This window comes from Aquarana catesbeiana, linkage group LG05, assembly GCF_042186555.1.
Source record: "Aquarana catesbeiana isolate 2022-GZ linkage group LG05, ASM4218655v1, whole genome shotgun sequence".
NCBI lineage: Eukaryota > Metazoa > Chordata > Amphibia > Anura > Ranidae > Aquarana > Aquarana catesbeiana.
Genome location: NC_133328.1, coordinates 429,688,425 through 429,708,329, shown reverse-complemented (window position 1 = coordinate 429,708,329; position 19,905 = coordinate 429,688,425). Strand labels below are relative to the sequence as shown.

At 37.7% G+C, this 19,905-nt stretch overlaps 1 protein-coding gene across 1 annotated transcript in view; it reads right to left on the bottom strand.

Moving 5' to 3' along the window:
* Positions 1–484: 484 nt before the first annotated feature.
* DIPK1C (divergent protein kinase domain 1C) overlaps positions 485–19,905 on the bottom strand; it is a 147,851-nt gene continuing 128,430 nt past the window's right edge. Inside the window, exons 3-4 of the mRNA XM_073631250.1 lie at positions 17,342–17,506; positions 485–6,345 (exon numbers count right to left, since the gene is read on the bottom strand). Coding sequence (XP_073487351.1) covers positions 6,151–6,345; positions 17,342–17,506 — 360 coding nt within the window. The 3' untranslated portion in view covers positions 485–6,150. The remainder of the gene's footprint in view (positions 6,346–17,341; positions 17,507–19,905) is intronic.

Here is a 19,905-nt window from a genome sequence, read left to right as displayed (position 1 = left end):
TTCCGCTATGCAGGGGGACTCAGCAGGGGTGTCCTCTCTCCCCTGGCTTGTTTGCCCTAGTGGTGGAAATGCTGGCTACTTTGATTAAAGCCGCTGACTCGGGATCCGTGTTGTGGTGGTGGAGGAGAAAATATCCTTGTATGCGGATGACATGCTCCTTTATTTGAATGATGTTTCCTCCTCCCTACCTGCAGCACTGCCGATTATAGATGTTTTATACTTTGACTTTTTCTTCACGTTTTCCTTGGGCCCTTGATTCATGTTTCCATCCCACGATAGCTCTGGGCTTTACCCTAGGTGTGAGGCTTAGCATTATAAATTATATTACTTTCATTTGGCTTTCCTCACTAACCCTACCATGGATATCACTTTCACGTCTCATTGCGATACAGACTTGTTTACGCTGGATGATCATTTTTTCATTTTGTGAACTCTCTTATGGATCTCTATGTTTCTGTCACTGGACTATAGTTTGTGTTCTGTGCTATTTCCTACAAATTGAAAGTTTTAATAAACATATATTGTTTAAAAAAAAAAACTCCACTTTAAAATCTCATTCTTTAAAATGATACCCACCAACCTAAAGAAGGGATATCCAGAAATAAGTCAAAATGGTAGAACTTTTAATGAACTGAAAATTATGCAATTGTTTTGTGAAGCATTTCAAAATAATGTGTTTTTCTTTTAAAAATAATTAAAAATCCATATTGCTTCCAAAATGGTGAATGACTGAATCAATAAAACCTACTTAAATGTTTTGTGGATCACTTAATTTTTAGTGCCAAAGCACATTGAGAAGTACCATAAGGCACTCTTAATTACAGAGTAAGTGCAATCCATTCCCTTAACAGAACAAATCGATGACACTGATATGTTAAAATAGCTAAATGTAATTGACTGACAATTAAACTTTTTCAGGCTTTTGACTTTCTTTTTTTGCTTGTGTTTTATGCAAGATCAGCAAAGGCTTGCACATACTAAAAGCAAAAAGGCTCTTCACTTTGCAAGGGAATGTGCTCCAGAACTCAACGAAAAGTAAAGCTGCTCTGACTTCAATCATCCAATCACTTTCATGCCCTTTTTTATTTACCTTGCAAGTTATTGGGTATTCTTTACAAAGTGAAATCTCATTACTACATTCACAATGCTCTAGAGCAAATTCCTTTAAAAATTCAATATCATATTTGCTTTAGTAAATCAACCCTACCGCAAGACGTTAGTGACCAATTTTTAATGTGTAGATCCAACTAGAGAACAAGAACTTTAGATTTGTACAAAACACTTACAAGGATTTCTATACACAGTTACTGAGGCTTTTGTCTGCCGCTATCCCACATTATTATGTATGTCAAACTGACATCCTTGAAGTATCGCTGAAGACAGTTTGAATGCACTAAGCTATTGCAATTCTTATTAGTAGCCAAAAATCATAATTTTTATTTAATTTCAAAGTAAGCAATTGTTTGTAAGAAACATATTTTTACATATACTTTAAAAAGACCTTTTCTCTATGCCTTCTTTTATTCTGATATATGCATTAAGGTGACTGTGCTTTACCTTCCAGGCCCCAAAACCCCTACTAAGTGCAGTTCAGTTATTTCACATACAAGGTAATAGATTCAGTAAAATGGAGACTCCAGCATAGAGCAGGTGATCCAGTTTGTTTTTTTCTGTACTTTATTATTAGCAGCACTGTTTGCTTGCAGGCTTTAAACATCACATAATTATAATAAAAATCCTTGTTAAAGAGTTACCATTTTAAAATGCCATGGAATATAGTTTGTAAAGTATAACTTTTCAGTATTTTTGTTTTAGTTTAGTTTTGTTTATTATACCTTCTGTTCACTGCAGAATAAATGGGCATCAGTCAGCGCTCAAAAAGTAATATGTATGGACGTAAGGCTGAACCCAAGGCTGAAATAAAAAACATCAAATAATGCAGCTGTGTATTTTTTAAAAAAATCAAATTTTTAAATGCAGGATAGGCAGGAGGAGGAGGAATGGAATGTTTTTAAGAACAGGTATAGTAAGACTTTTAAGATAGCACAGGCTGTAAGTGGAAGCGGCGGTACAAGAAACCAATCAGTAGAATTATATAGATTGGATACAGGATGGTTAACTTAACCACAGTAGAGAAAATTCAGGTCACTAACCTGATGCACAATTTGGCAGAACTATGTAAATCTATCAGTGCATTGTACGATCAAGCATTTTATGGAACTCTATATTATCATTAAAGTGGAGTTCCACCCTCTAAAAGTCAACAGCTACAAATAACGTAGCTGCTGACTTTTAATATAAGGACACTTACCTGTCCAGGAATCTCACGATGTCGCTCCCACGAAGCCAATTGCAACTAAGGGAAACCGGAAGTGAAGCCTTCAGACTTCACAGCCGGTTTCCTACTGCACATGCGAAAGTTGCGCTGTGGTTCCTGAATGGCCCCGCCGCCTTCTGGGACATACACAGGTCCCAGAAGGCAGCGGGGGGCAGGAGGAGGGGCAGATGCAAATCCAGAGATGACGTACCTTGCCACAGCGGTGTAGGATGAAAAAAAGGCACAAAATGCTCCTCCCGCAAAAAAAGGATATCCACATATGATGGGGGGTGGGGTGCTTGATTGGATTGCACCTAGTTTGTTTTTAGCCTGGAACTTTGCTTTAAAGGCAGTACTGTCTGCATATCTTGAGGTAGTAATGTGATTCCTATATATATAATAAAAATTAAGCAAATGGAATGACTGCAGTCCAATTATTTGCTTCCTTACTTTCCAGTTTACTATTTACAGTTCAAACTTTGCATAATGATCATTTTATAAGGAACATAATTTAAAATGTATGTCATGTAGGTTAAAAATGTAGGTTAAAAAAGGTCATATTAGATTGTGTGTGGAATAAAGCATATTATATTCAGATGTACAGCAGCACAGTAAACGGCAATAGCACCAGGACCATTGAAAGCACAGGGAGCATTGAATTAAAAACTAGGGGAAAGACATGCGTTGGCATTGATCCCAGCAACCAATCTGATATCAAATGCCATGTTTATTATTTGAAAAGGAAATATACCTTCAGACTACTTGTTATGGGCTGCAGCTTGAGCTTCACTTACCTTTTATGTAAATTTTTAATGTAATACTCTTGATTTGCCATTCCATTTGCTTGTTTCTGTAAAAGAAAGGATCTACACTTTCTGATTAGTAGTTAAAGAAGACTATATTAAAGCGGTTGTAAACTATGGCTCGTTAAAAAACAAAAAAAAAAAAGCCTGTAAGGCAATTGCATAATGTGCTAGTATGCATTGCATACTTGCACATTATGAAATAATTACCTTAGAATGAAGCCCTTCCGCGGCGCGCTGTCACTGCTGAGAGGGCTGAATTTTTCACCCGATCTTTTTTCCAGGTTGGCACGCTCCAGCTGTGTGATTGGCCGGAGCCATGATGAAGTTACCCCTAGTTCCGGCACAAAGCTCTGAAGTTCCAGACCTTCAGAGCACATGCACCGGTGATGTCATCGGCTGCATCCAGGGTGAATATCTCCTAAACATTGCACGTTTAGGAGCTATTCATTTTACCTACAGGTAAGCGTTATTATAGGCTTATCTGTAGTAAGAATCACAAATTGCCACCGCTTTAAGGTAGGGATGCAAAGTATTCTTCAGAGATCCTTCTACTAGATGGTTTCCAGCCTGTGTGTGTCTTCTAAATAATGTAAAGTAATGCTATCTTTACCAGGTCCTAATTTTGTTTTATCATAATTACCCTGAATATTCCCTGCATTATTATAAAATAATGTCTAGGATAACTTACAAACTTGCTATGCATGAAAAAAACTGGGTAGCATCATAACAAACTTGTTTACATGAAACTATGACATAAAATGTTTTTGAATTTGATAAGAATTCTCTAATTACCACAAAATATTACTCCAAATAAAGTTTGTTATTCACATTCTGGCTACATCATCGAAGACTAAACACACACACACATACACACACCAACATCCTGCCCGTGAGGAGTAGACATAGCTAAGGTATACCTGACACAAGCCTAGGCAATTCTAGATACAAGTTATAAAAGTAAATGTTACCTTTGGTGAAAACCATAGGTCAGAATGATCAGTGAATCCAGAGATGTAGACAGCTGATGTATATCTATTTTTTTCCTGTAATGTTTGAGCATAACCCTCCTTTACCACCTCATGAGTCCTTTAATGTGATGAATGGTCTCACAGGCCAGTAGGGAGGCTTTGAATGTGAAATAATAAGCAGCCAAGTTCAGAATTTGCAGGAAAGATAAGAATTGTATATAAATGTACCTGCTTATACCTTTAGGTCTGCTGATCGTTTTGTCATGTAGTTTTCCTTGAAGAAAACCTCAGCTCATGTAGTTTCCATCATATTATGTCCAGATTCAATCAGTGCAGAACACTGTTTAGGTGATTCCACAACACCTTCCTAATAAACCAAATAATGCAAAATTAGTGTAGCGCAACAATATAATGTGGATAAGATGGTGAGAACTCCAAAACACCACGCCCTCTGAAGACGTAATGATGAAACGCATCAGGGCGTGGCCACGCGACCCTGCAGTTTGACTCAGACCTAGCCAGCATCATCCCGGGACTCATCCAGGTGGGCGGGACTTTCAATTATCTCGGCCAGCGGTGAGCAGACACTGACTTCTGACAAGCTGTTTTAACACAATTTTCTTGTAAGCATATTTGTATTGGGGGGATTGAGTGTTTAATAAAAATGGTATAACACTATGGCAAGCATCCCTTCTGTTCTTACATGATCTGAACATAACATCTTGGATAAGGAGAACCCACTCGCTCAAGTGACAGCAGAGCAGATCATCCCAGGGAGAGTTCTTACAGGCTTATATGGTTCTTACCTTTGGTAAGCATATACTCAAAAGTGGCTATCACGTGGTGATCTGGTGAAGGTGGTTAGGCCGGTTTCTTTTCCTGGTGCACTTTGGTGGATTTGAAGCTTATCCTATATGCAGTTGTTTGCAAAACATTATAAAGACTTGCCGGACTAATCTGTATGAGCAACATAATCAATATGGACTCATATGTTATAATCTTTAAATGTGTCTAAATATGATGAATCATTAGACTAATGTTTTAACTGATGTTTTAACTAATTTTAAGCGCTGTTAGTACTTTCTCCTTTCAGGGGAAGTATCATTTTATTTATCACCACTGTGCAATTCATGACCCCCTATTTTCAGTCTTCATCAAGTGTCATACGTGCCTTCACCCAATAGGTGAAAGTCCTGTTCACCTCATAAAAGATCAAATAACTCTCATCAATATGCCATGGACGACTATACTCTTACTCCTACTGAAGGAAGCCCAATAACAGGGCGCAATGCGTATAGGAGGGAGAAGCTGAGCTTGTGACGTCATACCGACATCTTAGAGTGTGATGTGGTGAGCTGGGAATGTCATAATATTAATAAGCCTTACTATCTGCTATTTTTGTGTTTTTAATCTTTTTGGGTGTCCAATACATTTTATAAAATTGAGAGCACTATGGTTTTGCCTCTGTGTTTCATGGGATATGTACCTTATGGCAAATTACTATACTTGATATCAAAGTGTATGCAAACCCTGGACCCAAAGGAGCACCGTGAAGGGGGTTATCTAAAGAGTATAGTTGTCCTTGCGATATTGATGAGCGTTATTTGATCTTTTATCAGGTTTTATGAGGTTTCACCTATTGGGTGGAGACACGTATGATACTTTAACGTTGAAGATAGAGAATCATGATTTGCACAGTGGTGTTTTTTTCACCATTTAATATGGACTTTATCTATAATTCTATTAATCGCATTATATTGTTCTGCTACACAAATTTTTGATTATTTATGCTCAGTTTGAATATTCCAGGTTTGTCACTGGTTTACACTAAACAATGCTCCAGTTATCTTATGTACAATGGCATCCCTGCAGAACCTTTAATATGTAAAATACATTACATCTAAAGCATTGCCTTTCTTTTAATAATATTCATAAATGTAGCAAAATAAGTTGTATGACTTCTTTTAGTTCCTTGTGCCATTAAACCATGGATGCAATGCATCAACTTCAAATGGCCTTCATCTCGCAGTTCCAAAAAATACTTCCAGAAATGTATAGTTCACATATTTCTTCTCTGTAGTTTTTTTTGACTTGACCGCAATAAATGATATAACCGTGTAAAAAGTGTCTCTTCATTTCCAGACTGAGCGCATTGTTGCACAGCTCTGTGCAGTTCAGCTTGAAGGGGATAGGGACCAGTAGACTCCATGATGCTCACACTGAACCAGCGACGGAATATCTTGTCACAGATAACCTGTGGGTGAACACAAAGAATACCTGTCTTATTTTGTCTTACCAGAGCGGTTAAGGAATCTTTTAACTTTAGGCGATCCTGGCCTAAACTTTTGGATTTTTCTATACATAATATACTTTTGTTAGTTACTCATAAATATTGTGAAAGGCATAGATCAGAAGAATTTATGTATTCAGATTTTTAATAGGAATAGAATAATGTAATGTGACACATGTTCTCAAGAACATTATTTATGACACTGAATGAAATACAACAAATTGATTATTATATAATAGAGACTTTCTTGTCAATTACCTGTTCTTGTCATCCTTAAACTAGATCACCATGCTATGTTATGTTTACAGCCACGCTTAGATAGTAAATAATGGAAGGGCTGAAGTGCCTTTCCTGAAGATAAACTGGCCCAGGCTGCCTCTGATGCTAGTTATGTTGCCAAAAGATAGGTATTTGGTCATGTGATCTGTGATGCTGAAGGGGAAGATTAGTATTCAGACTGACTGATCCTATTTCTTCAGCAGAAATCACATGACCAAGTTCAAAGGCTTTTTTTTCGGCCACATAACTGGCAGTGGATAAAGGCCAAAAACAGCATTTTCTTCAGGAAAGTATTTTTGTCCTTTTCTAACTGTTCATCTTTCCAGACCAGCAAGCATGTAATAGTTCAGAGTAAATGTGCTAATATGGATCTACTTTAATTATCACATGAAATATATCCTTTTGCACAAAAAAACAAAATAGAAATCAGAGGAAATGAAGAGTAATAAAAGAGAGGACAGAATGTGGAGACGGGGTATTCCTATTCCACAGTAATTGTATGAATACTTGGAAATAGCTCCTTGATAAGTATGTAATAAAGCACTGACCGTTCATAAGTTACATCTGCTAATGACAAATAATTTTAAATGTGGTGGACGCTATATGTAAAGAACCCATCTTTTTTTTAAAGAACTTTTTAGTATAACAAAGATACTATACAAGAACCAAAGACAAGATTTAGGGCAGCATAACAAAGCCATCAAGTTCAAGAGATATAAATCCAAGCATATTATCGAGAATACAAGGAATACAAGAATACAACCTTAGGATTTACCATGTGTCTTCCATGGAGTGAAAAGCCTGGAGACATGAAAGGAAAACCCTATAAGTGCTGTCAAGGGCCTAGGGGAGCAGAGAAAATAAAATAAAGGGAGGGGGGTCCTAGGAGATTGCAGACTTGGAGAGGGGAAAAAAAATAAGGATACAGGTAAACTTTACATGACAGCATAAACGTATTGCAAGCTGGAAGAAAAGACAGAATCCTAATTTCTAATTGATCATAAATGGAAAATATCTGAAAGCTTTGGAACTGGTGATCAACTGATTGCATTTAATCAGAGGTAAGATCTACTATGCTTGCCATACCGTTACTGATAAATGACCAATCATACATTTAAGCTTTTCTTTTAAAACTGTTTTCCCTCAAAAATAATCGATTTGTTCAAATTCAAATAGATTTGTCTAAAGGAAGGATTCATTGAAAATAATAATTTGTAGATTTGCAGTATTATTTAGTGCAACTAGTTTTTGGAAGATACTGTCCTTTTATAAAAATGATTGTTATATTGAACAATGCTTCATTTGATCAACATAAGGCCTGTTGACTTGCAATAGTTGGTTTCATTAGCTAACTAACAAAGTGAAATTTAAAGCCAGGTGGGGAATTCTGAATTATCAATGACTGGGGTCACAGGATTTACATGAGAAGATAGTATTAAATATATTTGAAATGTGTCCCAAATTTAATCTAAAAAGAGGATGTATAAATATATGTCATTTAGTCTAGGGCCTTTGGTAGGACATATTTAAGGCATGTATGTGTTTTCTCTAAAGTAATATCATTTCTCTATAACATAATTTATAGCTTTCATAAAAATTATACAATATGAGTGACAACTACTACTACCATAAAGTTATATACGTGGAAACTGGCACCTTCAGATTCTTTTTGCTTTATTATGACTGAATTTTAAACTCTGGAGGCATTTACATTTGAACATGGATTAAAAAATTTTAATTGCCAATTAAAAAAGATGTAAAAATCTTTGTTGAAAAAAATTCTACCAATCCAGGAGTGTGCTATTTTACTCCAGTCTTGTAAATCATGCACTGATCAGAGTTAGAATAGTAAATAGCTGAGTTTATTTAGGTAGGAGAAGTTGGAAAAATATACATTCCATTTAAAGTTTAGATCCACTAAAATGAATCATTAGACTGGCTGGAGAAAGGGTGGAAATGTAAAAGCCTACCTTTCATTTGCAAATAGCAAATTCTATATCATGTGTCCCAATGACACAGTGTACTAACATTAGCAGTCTTCAGTAAAAGAAATAAAGAATGCTAATATTAATGCCTACCATACAGAGCTGATGCAGGGTCATGTGACCAAACATGTCTCTCTCAGGTCATCAGACCCAGAACCCAGCAGGACCCTGAAAACGAACCCTTAACCCCCAAGAAACCTAACATCTAGAGTGAGCCCTTACCATTTATCCCCCAACCCTAAAGCCAACACTTAACCTTAATTCTAAAACAATCACAATGCTAATGTATCTCTTTAAAGCGGAGTTTTGCCAGAAAATAAAAAATTAAAGTCAGCAGCTACAAATACTGCAGCTGCCGACTTTTAAAATAAGGACATTTACCTGTCCAGGGCACCCATATTGTCCTCACCCGAAGCCAACCCGTCCCTCGGCTCCGGGTCCAGGGGCCAGCATCTTCAGTAAGGAAATCAGGAAGTGAAGCCTTGCGGCTTCACAGCTTGGTTTCCTACTGTGCATGCACAAGTCGTGCTGCGTGTCCTGACTGGTCCCTGCTGTCTTCTGGGACCAGGTTGCACCCAGACAAAATTGATGTACTTTTTTTTCCCACAAAGAAGACAGCGGGGGGGAGGGAGGAGGGGCCGGACATGGTGTAGATCGCTGCAGATTCTGCGGCTGTCTTTCCCCAGAAGTGGGAGCAAATAGCTGTATTAGACAGTTATCTGCTCCCCCTCCCCCCTTAAAGGTGCCAAATGTGACATCGGAGGGGGGGAGGAACCGGATAAGCGGAAGTTCCATTTTTGGGTGCAACTCTGCTTTAACTAAGCCCTTAAAAAACCTTTATTCTGCTGCATAGTCATATTATTTTGCACCAGGAGTTGCTGCATAACCAGAAGCCCTGGCAATAAATCATGCTTCACTGCGATCCCAGCACTACTCTACTGGGATCTGTTCTGATGTTCTGCTCATTGTTCTGGTAATTTGCTACATTTGGAGCCCTTTAAAGCTGAAATGTGGGCAAAATCTTTACTAATAAAGGTACCTCTAATAATGTGTGTTCTACTGGTGACTGCTGCTTCCTTTTTGAAAAATGTTACTTACTTACTCACCGCTGAGGTTCTGACTGCAGCATAGTGATCACAGCAGGTTGCTTGCTATGCAGCTCCTCCATTCAGAAAACATACTGTATTTCAAAGAATTCAAGGCATTCTGTGATTGGATAATGGGAGATTGTGACAGTCAAACGCCCCCTTGTCCAATCACAGAATACCTTGTATTCTTTGAAAACAATACAAGATGTTTTCTGAATGGAGGAACTGCACAGCAAATGAACCTCTGTTGATGTGCTCCAAACCCAACTGTCAGTTCCACCTCTGGATCTTCAGTAGTTACATTACCATCAGAGGCTGCATGGAAGTAACATTTTTTTTAGAAAAGAAACACTACCTTCTTTCCTTCCCTTTTTTGTATATGGGAGCATGTGACTCCCTCCCCTTCCCACCACATGATAGTGTTAGTGCTTGGCAATTGGTTACTCAGGAGCCAGTGCTGTCACATGTGGGGGGAGGGGTGGGTTAAGTTATCAACCCTGTGTAAGCTACAGCTAGGATCAACTTGGAGCTTACACCCCAGTGGCAAATGCAAATACAGTGCCTTGCAAAAGTATTCACCCCCTTGGCATTTTTCGTGTTTTGTTGCCTCACAACCTGGAATTAACATGGATTGTTTGAAGATTTGCATCATTTAATTTACAGAACATGCCCACAGCTTTGAAGATTTTTTTTTATTGTGAAGCTAACAACAAATAGGACAAAATAACAGAAAATGTCAATGTGCATAACTATTCACCCCCCTAAAGTCAATACTTTGTAGAGCCACCTTTTGCGGCTATCACAGCTCCAAGTCGCTTTGGATAAGTCTCTCTGGGCTTGCCGCATCCTACCACTGGGATTTCTGCCCATTCCTCCTTGCAAAACTGCTCCTTCAAGTTGGATTGTTTGCGCTTGTGAACAGCAATCTTTAAGTCTGACCACAGATTTTTTATTGGATTGAGGTCTGGCCTTTGACTAGGCCATTCCAACACATTTACATGTTTCCACTTAAACCACTCAAGTGTTGCTTTAGCAGTGTGTTTGGGGTCATTGCCCTGCTGGAAGGTGAACCGTTCTAGCCTCACATCACACACAGAGTGGTACAGGTTTTGCTCAAGAATATCCCTGTATTTAGCACCATCCATCTTTCCCTCAACTCTGACGAGTTTCCCCAGTCTCGACTGGTGTTCTTTGGGTGATGTGATGTGTTGGGTTTGCGCCAGACAAAGCATTTTCTTTGATGGCCAAAAAGTTCCATTTTAGTCTGATCAAACTAGAGCACCTTCCTCCATACATTTTGGGAGTCTCCCACATGCCTTTTCACAAACTCAAAATGTACCATCTTGTTTTTTGCTGAAAGCAATGGCTTTCTTCTGGCCACTGTGCCATAAAGCCCAACTCTATGGAATGTACGGCTTTTTGTCATCCTATGTACAGATACTCCAGTCTCTGCTGTGGAACTCTGCAGCTCCTCCAGGGTTACCTCAGGTCTCTGTGCTGCCTCTCTGAATAATGCCCTCCTTGCCTGGTCCATGAGTTTTGGTGCGTGACCGGCTCTCGGCAGGTTTGCTGTTGTGCCAAGTTCTTTCTATTTGGTTATGATATATTTGATGGCGCTCCTAGGGATCATCAAAGATTTGGATATTTTTTTAACCCTGACTTGTACTTCTCAACAACATTGTCCCTTACTTGTTTGAAGAGTTCCTTGGTCTTCATCGTAGTGTTTGGTTAGTGGTGCCTCTTGCTTAGCTGTTGCAGCCTCTGGGGCCTTTCAAAAGGTGTGTATATGTAATGACAGGTCATGTGACACTTAGATTGCACACAGGTGGACATAATTTCACTAATTATGTGACTTCTGAAGGTAATTGGTTGCACCAGAGCTTTTTATGGGCTTCATAACAAAGGGGGTGAATACATACGCACATGACAATTATCAGTTTTTTATTTCTGAAAAATAGTTTTATGTATATATTTTTTCTCATTTTTTTTCACCAACTTAGACTATTGTGTTCTGATCCATCACATATAATTCATATTAAAAAAACAGTGAACTAAAGGCTGTAATGTAACAAAATAGGTAAAAAGCCAAGGGGTGAATATTTTTGTAAGGCACTGTACATGCGAAACAAAGGGGATATAACACTGCATAGGTATAGCACTGGTCCACTTTATCTTGTATTTTTATTGATATTTGTTAATGTAAGCAATCAAATGTGATACAATAGTGTTCCGTGACACATACTTGCATAATTACAACACTACAATGATCTTTATATATTAATAAAGTTTCATTCAACATAATCACATACTGCTTGGTTCAGGGTATAGGGACAGGATTACATTAATCCTATAACAACAAAAAACAAAGTTATCAATAAACTTCTCACAAAAATAAAAGGTAACTCACAAAACAATTTGAGGAAAGAGTGGTGGAGTCTTGTCAAACAGATATACCAACAGTAGTAACAGAAAAAAAAATTTAAAAGACAAAAACGGTGGAGAACAAGAGGGAATGAGGTAGGGCTCAGAGGTTCTCAGGTTATTGTACCCCAAGAGGTGAAGGGTAAATTCATCATATGTGGTTGCTATAACCTAACCACATCAAGTGCACCAAGGTTTTTATGTTTGGATAGCTATAACAGAGATGTCAATATTTTTGCCTACATAGGTAAAAAGTGATTGCTTCTCTTGCTGCCCATATTGCTGTAGTGATAGTGAATCACCAGTATTATCTGATCCGGGGACCATACTACCGGTGATCCACAATCTGTAAAAACACAAATACAATCATTAGATTGCAAGAGTGGAAAGTTATATTGATAGCCTTTACCTATTTCTATTATGTTTTTATTCCATTGTTCTCTGTCATAAATAAAGTTTTGTAATTTTATATTACATATGATATCAATAGAGTGTCTATTTACTGCATCAGCTTGTGTTGCCGCTAAAGTCCCATCTTTGAGGGTTCTTCTCTTTTTTGCACATATATACAGGGATGATGGCAACCACAAGCTACCGATAAAAAACACTTTCTGTAGTAACATGGAAGTCATCAGGAAGTACAAGTAAATGTTGGGGGGACGCAGGCAATCATCTTACTGAGAAGTGTCCACTTCCCAACAGATTTTGGGAGTGATCCCTCAATGGAGTGGTGTTTGGTGCCATGGGCAGCAGATGAGATAAGTTTTTACAGTCCTTTCATATGCCATATTTAGAATTCCACATTGGCAACGGGGTTGGTTTACATGTGAGGCTAAAAATACCACACTATCATAGAAAAGCCAAGCAGTAAAATTTCAGAAAGCGGTCGGACATTGCAGCCTATGTAATTCTCCAGCAGAGGTTTTCTTTTGTTATAATAATACTGGGTTTAGAATAATTAAGCAGCTTGTTTTTATTGATCTCCTTTTATGTTGATTTTTCAAATTAATAACTGTAGATTACTAGGTACATAAGGAAAGAAGGTCTATTTCCAAAAAAAAGATGTAAATTTTATTGTATAAAATATCACCACTGGCAGCTAATAGTGCTTAATAACTAAGACATTTCTGTATATCTGGGATGATTGCCAAACAATTTCAGGTCTCTTTGGAGAAAAACAGGTTTTAATATGATATTAAACAGAGCCCAGGGGCCAAAAGTGCATTGAGTGTATGCAGAGGAAAATCACTAAATGATCTATAAACAGCTTGCATTAAAAGCACTTGATGAGTGGGCCGTGTACAGCGAACAGGCACTCTGCTCAGTTACTTCTATACAAGCAGCCAAGGTGAAGTAAAATAGGACTGTCTCGTAAGTTGTTATGGGTATGCGCAATGTGCAGATCAATGGATTTCCTCACTCCAAGCGTTATATATTTTAGAGATTTGTGCCAGCAAATTGTTTAAGAGATTAAGAAATAGCTGGAGCTTTACTAGCCATAGAAAGCCATTTACAGGATCTAGAAATAGATGTGCATTCAATGCCCAGTCTTAAAAGGATTTCATAATTAAACTCAAGAATTTGCCTGGTGTGCCTGGAGAGATGTATTCATTTGCAGGAAAGCTGCCTTTTATTTTTGAAAAGTATTTACAGTAGTAGTTTAGGGGTGCATACGTGTCATTTATAATGTCTAGATCAAGAATCACTGCTTAAAAAAATACAAAAGTGAACACTGTCCGCATCGAGGCTGATTTACTAAAGGAGTTGAAAACTGTTAACATAATAAATTGTTTTAAAGATTCTATTATCCAATCATTTGAATAGCAAATAAAAAAACAAGCAAAGTCCAGTGCTACAGTCTTAAAAGAAGAGAAACACTGAATTATTTAACTATGATTCAGTCCCATACTCATGCTGCTCATTGGTAGATCATTGCATATAGTTAAACTTTAAGGACAAAAACAAAACACCAGAGCACAAAGAGATCCTTGGGAAATAGTTGTAAATCCAATATATAACTTGTTCAGTTAGGAAATGGTATAATAACAGTGTATAAGTTAGATTAAAGAGCCACATCACTTCTCTAAATCAATAATAACCATAGAAAAAAAATCTTTAAAAAAAGTTTTTGGCAAATTTAGGCTCTGTTTCCACTACTGCGAGTTGTTGTGCAACTTGATACATGTGAAGTTGCATGACAAGTCAAAATCCATGTATTTCAATGGTCCCCATACTAATTGGTGCGACTCAAGTCGTAGCGACTCTAAAAAAAGGTTTTTGTACTAATTTGTTCCGACTTCGGTGCAACTTGTTCTCCCATGGTTCTCACCAGTCGCATGACATCGCATCAAAAATCGCATTGCAAAGTCGCACTTTAAATCGCATGACTTTGGGGTCGCAATAGTGGAAACCTAGCCTTAAAGTCCAAATAAATAGCCACTTTATTGATTGGTAAAAGGCAAAAACACTGATAGCCAAGTAAAAAGAATATAATGTATATTTACCTGTGACCCAGGACTTCCGCTGTGTGATCCTGTTGTGGTAACAGGAGACAGTATTACCCAAGAGGGTGGCCAGACCATAGGGGCAAGGAAGCTAACCACTTTGGGGCTCAAACAGTGGGTATCATGTGAGCATACATTATATTCCTTGTACTTGGCTGGCAGTGTTTTTGCCTTTACCTTTCAATAAAGTGGATGTTTATTTGGACTCTAAATTGGCCAAATACTTTTTTAAAAACTTTTCTTATAGTTGTTATTATTGATTGATCTAACTTATGCACTGTTATTACACCATTTCCTAGGTGAACAAGTTGTATACTGGATTTCCCAAGGATCTCTTTGTGCTCTGGTGTTTAGTTTTTCTTTTTATCCAATTGTTTGCAGATGAGTTAAGTAAACAGGGATTATCTTTTCACAGGACTGGATACCTGAAGTGAATCTTCACACAATTTAGTAAATCAGCCTAAAGCGAACACGGGCCAAATGTTGGGAAACAACGCACGGTTAAAAAAAAAATGGCCGACATTTGGCCCTTGTGTATGTTCAGCCCGCTTTTGTCAGACATGCATGCTGGAAAACCAGCAGGCAACCGACTCCTGATCAGCGCTCCCAGCCAATGGCAGAAAGCGCTGATCTGAGTGTTATGGCGGGGGGGGCCGTCCCCCTGTCAGAATACAACAGCTCAGTGGGGAAGATCGCTGAACTAACCTTGCATGGTTAGTACAGCAGCTCCGACCAGAGCTGTCAGTTTTTTTCGTGCAGCCCTCTGGATTTTGCGAAAAAACGAGTGTGTACCCAGCTTAAATGTCACCTTGATGGTAGAGTTACTGATAGTACTAGCAGAGGCATATAATGAGGGGCACTCTGAATCTTCTGTCCGTTTTTCTTTTTTTTTTAAACTTCTGTAATGTTTTCATTCAGTCAATAATATTCAAAATAAAAGTTTATTAGCCGTAGCACCTCATTCAGAAAATATTTCTTTCTAGGATACCACCCCTACATACCCCTATTTTACACTGGTCTTTCTTCAGCTTCTTTCCTACATTGACTGAAGCTTCTTTCTTCTTTAGCCAGTGCAGTTTTTTAAATAAGAAATTTCAAGAAAGGGAGAAGTAGAGAGGCTGAAAAATAGCCTAAAATAAATCTGTGGTTATACTTAAGAGGCAATTTTACTTGCCCATTCAGAGCAACCTGAGAGTGCCTACTATCAACCCACTTCCCCAGCAAGTTATACCCTACCATTTATGCTCCCGGGCTCTTTCTGAGCCCTTGCTTCACTACTCTACTGAAGCAGGACTTCTGGGTACATGGGGACATATGACCTCCCCCATGTGACAGCGCTAGAGTCTTAGTCACTGTCACATTTGTTAGTTACTTATGTAAAGTCCATCTAAATCTACTAGTCAACTTAATAATATTTATCCATAGGTTGACAATGCTGCTGTCCAAGGATGGCTAAGATACTCCTCCACAGATACAGTGGAGGAATGAGGGTATCTAAGACAGGACATTTTACTAGAATACCAGGTAAAACTAAAGGAAAAAAAGTATAAAAGATAAAACGAATGCAGCCATAACATCTAAAAATTGGCAAGTTGCAATATATTACATTTTTAATTTTGGGTTTGGATGCCTTTTTTAGCAGTCATATGAGCAAAAGAGACACAGACCGAACACAGATTTTGGTTCTGATCTATTATGTGCTTTTGCTTGAGAGAGGTATACTGTCAAAACATAAATGTCACCATGTTGGGTGAATGAAAGAAATGTGATTTTGTAAGCAGCAGTTTTCCTGTTACCTTTTGTGCTGTAAATAATATATAGAACAAAGTAAAGCTCATTTCTATGCATTTCATTTTAAAAACATAAGACTTTATTCATCTAAGTGGACTGCTGCTTATAGCAACCACCACAATAATCAGTCATTTTTCTCCAAATTATAACATTATAAAGACTGCTTGCTACAGCAACAGGGAAAACAGACATATATTATGCCTTTGATGGGATCACAATTTTGTGATGATGGATGATAATTTTCATCCTGATAGCTTCACATCTGTGCGTGGTGCTAATGTGCTTTTAAGCGCACATTTTACCTCATGTTATTGAAAAGCATGATTAGCATGATTGACAGAGCAATGTCTTGTTTTGTCATGGATTTTGGAAGCTCCCCTCTGCCAATGCATCTTGTAAAGACACTCTAAAATGTGTGTTGCAGCGCACCACAAATCACAAATAGAAACCGTCTGTGAACCCTGGTGCAGTGCGTTTACAGAGAAAAATATATGTCTGTTTTTTGGTGCATTCAAAATGAATAGGCTGCCTTAACACAACACATATCAAAATACAAAATCGCTCACGTTAATGTGCTAGAAAGGTAAATACCTTTGTACATTATTTCCCCTTTATACTGTTTTATGAAAGTACAAAAAAATCAAGGCAGTATAAAGATGAAATAGGATGAAATGAGATAAAATTAGGAACGGGATTTTTTTAATGAGTTACATGTTTGATTGCTTCATAAAAGTGTATATATAGAGTGTGTGTATATACAGTATATATATATATATATATATATATATATATATATATATATATATATATAATGTTAGATGTTAGATTTTCATTACTCAAAACAATAATTTGTATTGCAAAGTACATCAGTACTTGCATACCCGTCACTTACTTGCAGATTGTTATTCTCTCTCTGTGCTCCACACATGTATGTCTTTAAATCACACGTTGAAAAACAGTCAAAGAAGTTGCAGTCCTTATCAGATTGACATTTTTGCTCCAGTATGTTACGCATTTTGGGCTCAAAAAAAGCCATATCCATATCAATGGCAACTACCTGCAACCAATAAAATTACATAAAACAGGAGAAGCATAGTTAAATAAATTTATACATTACATGTCACCTTCTATTACCAAGCTCCAGGCATGTTTTCTGCAGGAACATCTGCTGCTCAATATAAAAGGATTATTGTGTTCTAAATGTTCTGCTAAATAGGTGAGATCAATCTTGGCTTTACAAAGGAAGAGCTTAAGTATGCACATTCATTCAATGTACAAATGTAAAAGGGAAAATGCCTAATGTACTTAGTAAGTGAATGTATGGGTGTTAATAGTATATATATATATATATATATATATATATATATATATATATATATATATATATTATAGTATGGAGTAGCTAATGATGCAGGTGTGAGGGAAGTTTGGGTGGGGGAAGGAGGGTTGTGGGTTACTATTAATCACTAGTGGTTGGTTCATTAATATGGGGAGTTATGAACAATGAAGTTAGAAAGCGTATCATTTAGGGAGGTAAAATCATTGATGGTCATCAGTTCAGAATACCCACAGATACAAGTGAACTTTTGCCAGGTTGTTTTGAGAACCCTTGGGATTGTTCAAATGTATGTAGGCTCCCCCCCCCCATGCCTTCTGCCTGAGCTTGCTTGGGTATAAAGTTGATGGATTTACTGACTTACCTTGAGCTAGTAATCAAGAGCAGATCTCCCCCTACTCTCTCCATGGGCACAAACCTGAAGGTTTCCACAGTGCATAACATTTGTATGATGGGGGAGTCATTAGCAGGGCAAGGAGGGACACAGGGGCTTATCATCATTTTTTAGCAGTAAGTCTACCTAACATCTATATTGATCATATCAAAAACTAAAAGGCCCCTTGACTCCCAAGACTATTGTCCTGTTAGATTGTTAAAGCTGAACTCTGGGTGAAGTAAAAATTACCTTTGCCGAGAGGAATTCCTCTTCACTGCAAAAACGAAATACTCACTTTTGTATAGGGTGAACAGAAAAAGAAGTTTTACTTATCTTATTGCTCACACCCACAAAAGAGTTGACTGTTGGAGGAGCAAGGGACAAAATCAGTAAAACAGCTTTTTATATTTTCCTAGACAAAGCTGTTATTTAAAACTAAGTATTGACCCTTGCAGCGTGGGTGGAGCCCCACTGCAAGAGTAACTTTATATTTTACCCGGAGTTTTAACTTTAATAGTCCTCAAGATACAGTATGTACCACTATTCTTTTAAATCATTTTAACAATATACTTGGCTACTAGGTACACAAAGAACAAGTAGAATTTGTACCCAAATGCAAGCTTCTGACAGCATTAGAAAAGTGCTTGACCTAATACATCACTAAAACAAATCTAAGATAGCCTTAATTATACTAGAACTTGATATACAAAAAAGACTCCTGAGAGCCTCTTCTGGCCCTATATGTTGGCAATATCAAACAAATTTGGCATACAGAGAAAATGTACTTAATTCCTAAATATCAAAATCTTCCTAGATCCCACCCTACCCCATATCTCTTTAACAAGGAGCAAGGTAGTGCTGTCCAATTTTGCTCTCTTTGTAAACCCTTAGCACTTTATACAAAACAGCTGACATTACAGTAATAAAAATTGCCAACAACTATTCTAACCTGGACCTGTCTACCAGTAACAAAGCATGTGCGGCCAGGTTGAGTTGCTTTAGAACTTGAGCCAAGAGTTAGGCTCAAGGACCAGACTGAAAAAAGCAAAAAAGCAGCAAGGCACAATTGAGTCTACCAGCTGATAGTGGAAAGCACAGTTGTTCCATTACTATTCTATTCCTACCTTAACGATAAATAAGGCAGTTTATTAGGTCAGCTACATCTTTAATAACTTTTTAATCATTGGGCTTCATTTGTACTTGAACTTCAGCTTAACGGTAGTTCTGCATTAGCTTGGAGTTAAAGTAAACCTGGACAGGCGGAGGTACCTAAAGTTTAAATCTGCAAATCTCACATTTTTGTGTAAAAATCATGCTTAGCCTTCTTGTACCTTCCTACTGGCCCTAAAATGTGATTGACTAGGGAGATGTAAGGGGTGAGGCCAGGTTAGGTTTCCCTGTAAAAGTTCAGATTTCCATATTGTATAACTTAAGCCGTATTTCTGAATATACTCAATGCCTGACCAAAGTCATGAATGCAGTTAGATCTTTGTACTTACAAAGTAAAATTTCTTACCTCCACTTAACTGTCACAGCAGTTGCGTGAAGTATTAAAAATAGGAGTGTGCAGTCCATTAAGCACCAGGGGTAAACCTAGGGCAGTCAGCAAATCAGCACTCAGTAACATACCTGGCTTGATATACCCCTCCCCTTCTCTCCAATACAAGTCTGTGTGAGGACACTCATGTGGGGGGCGTGACTGTTACTCAGCTATACCACCACAGAGCAACGTAGTAGAACAGGA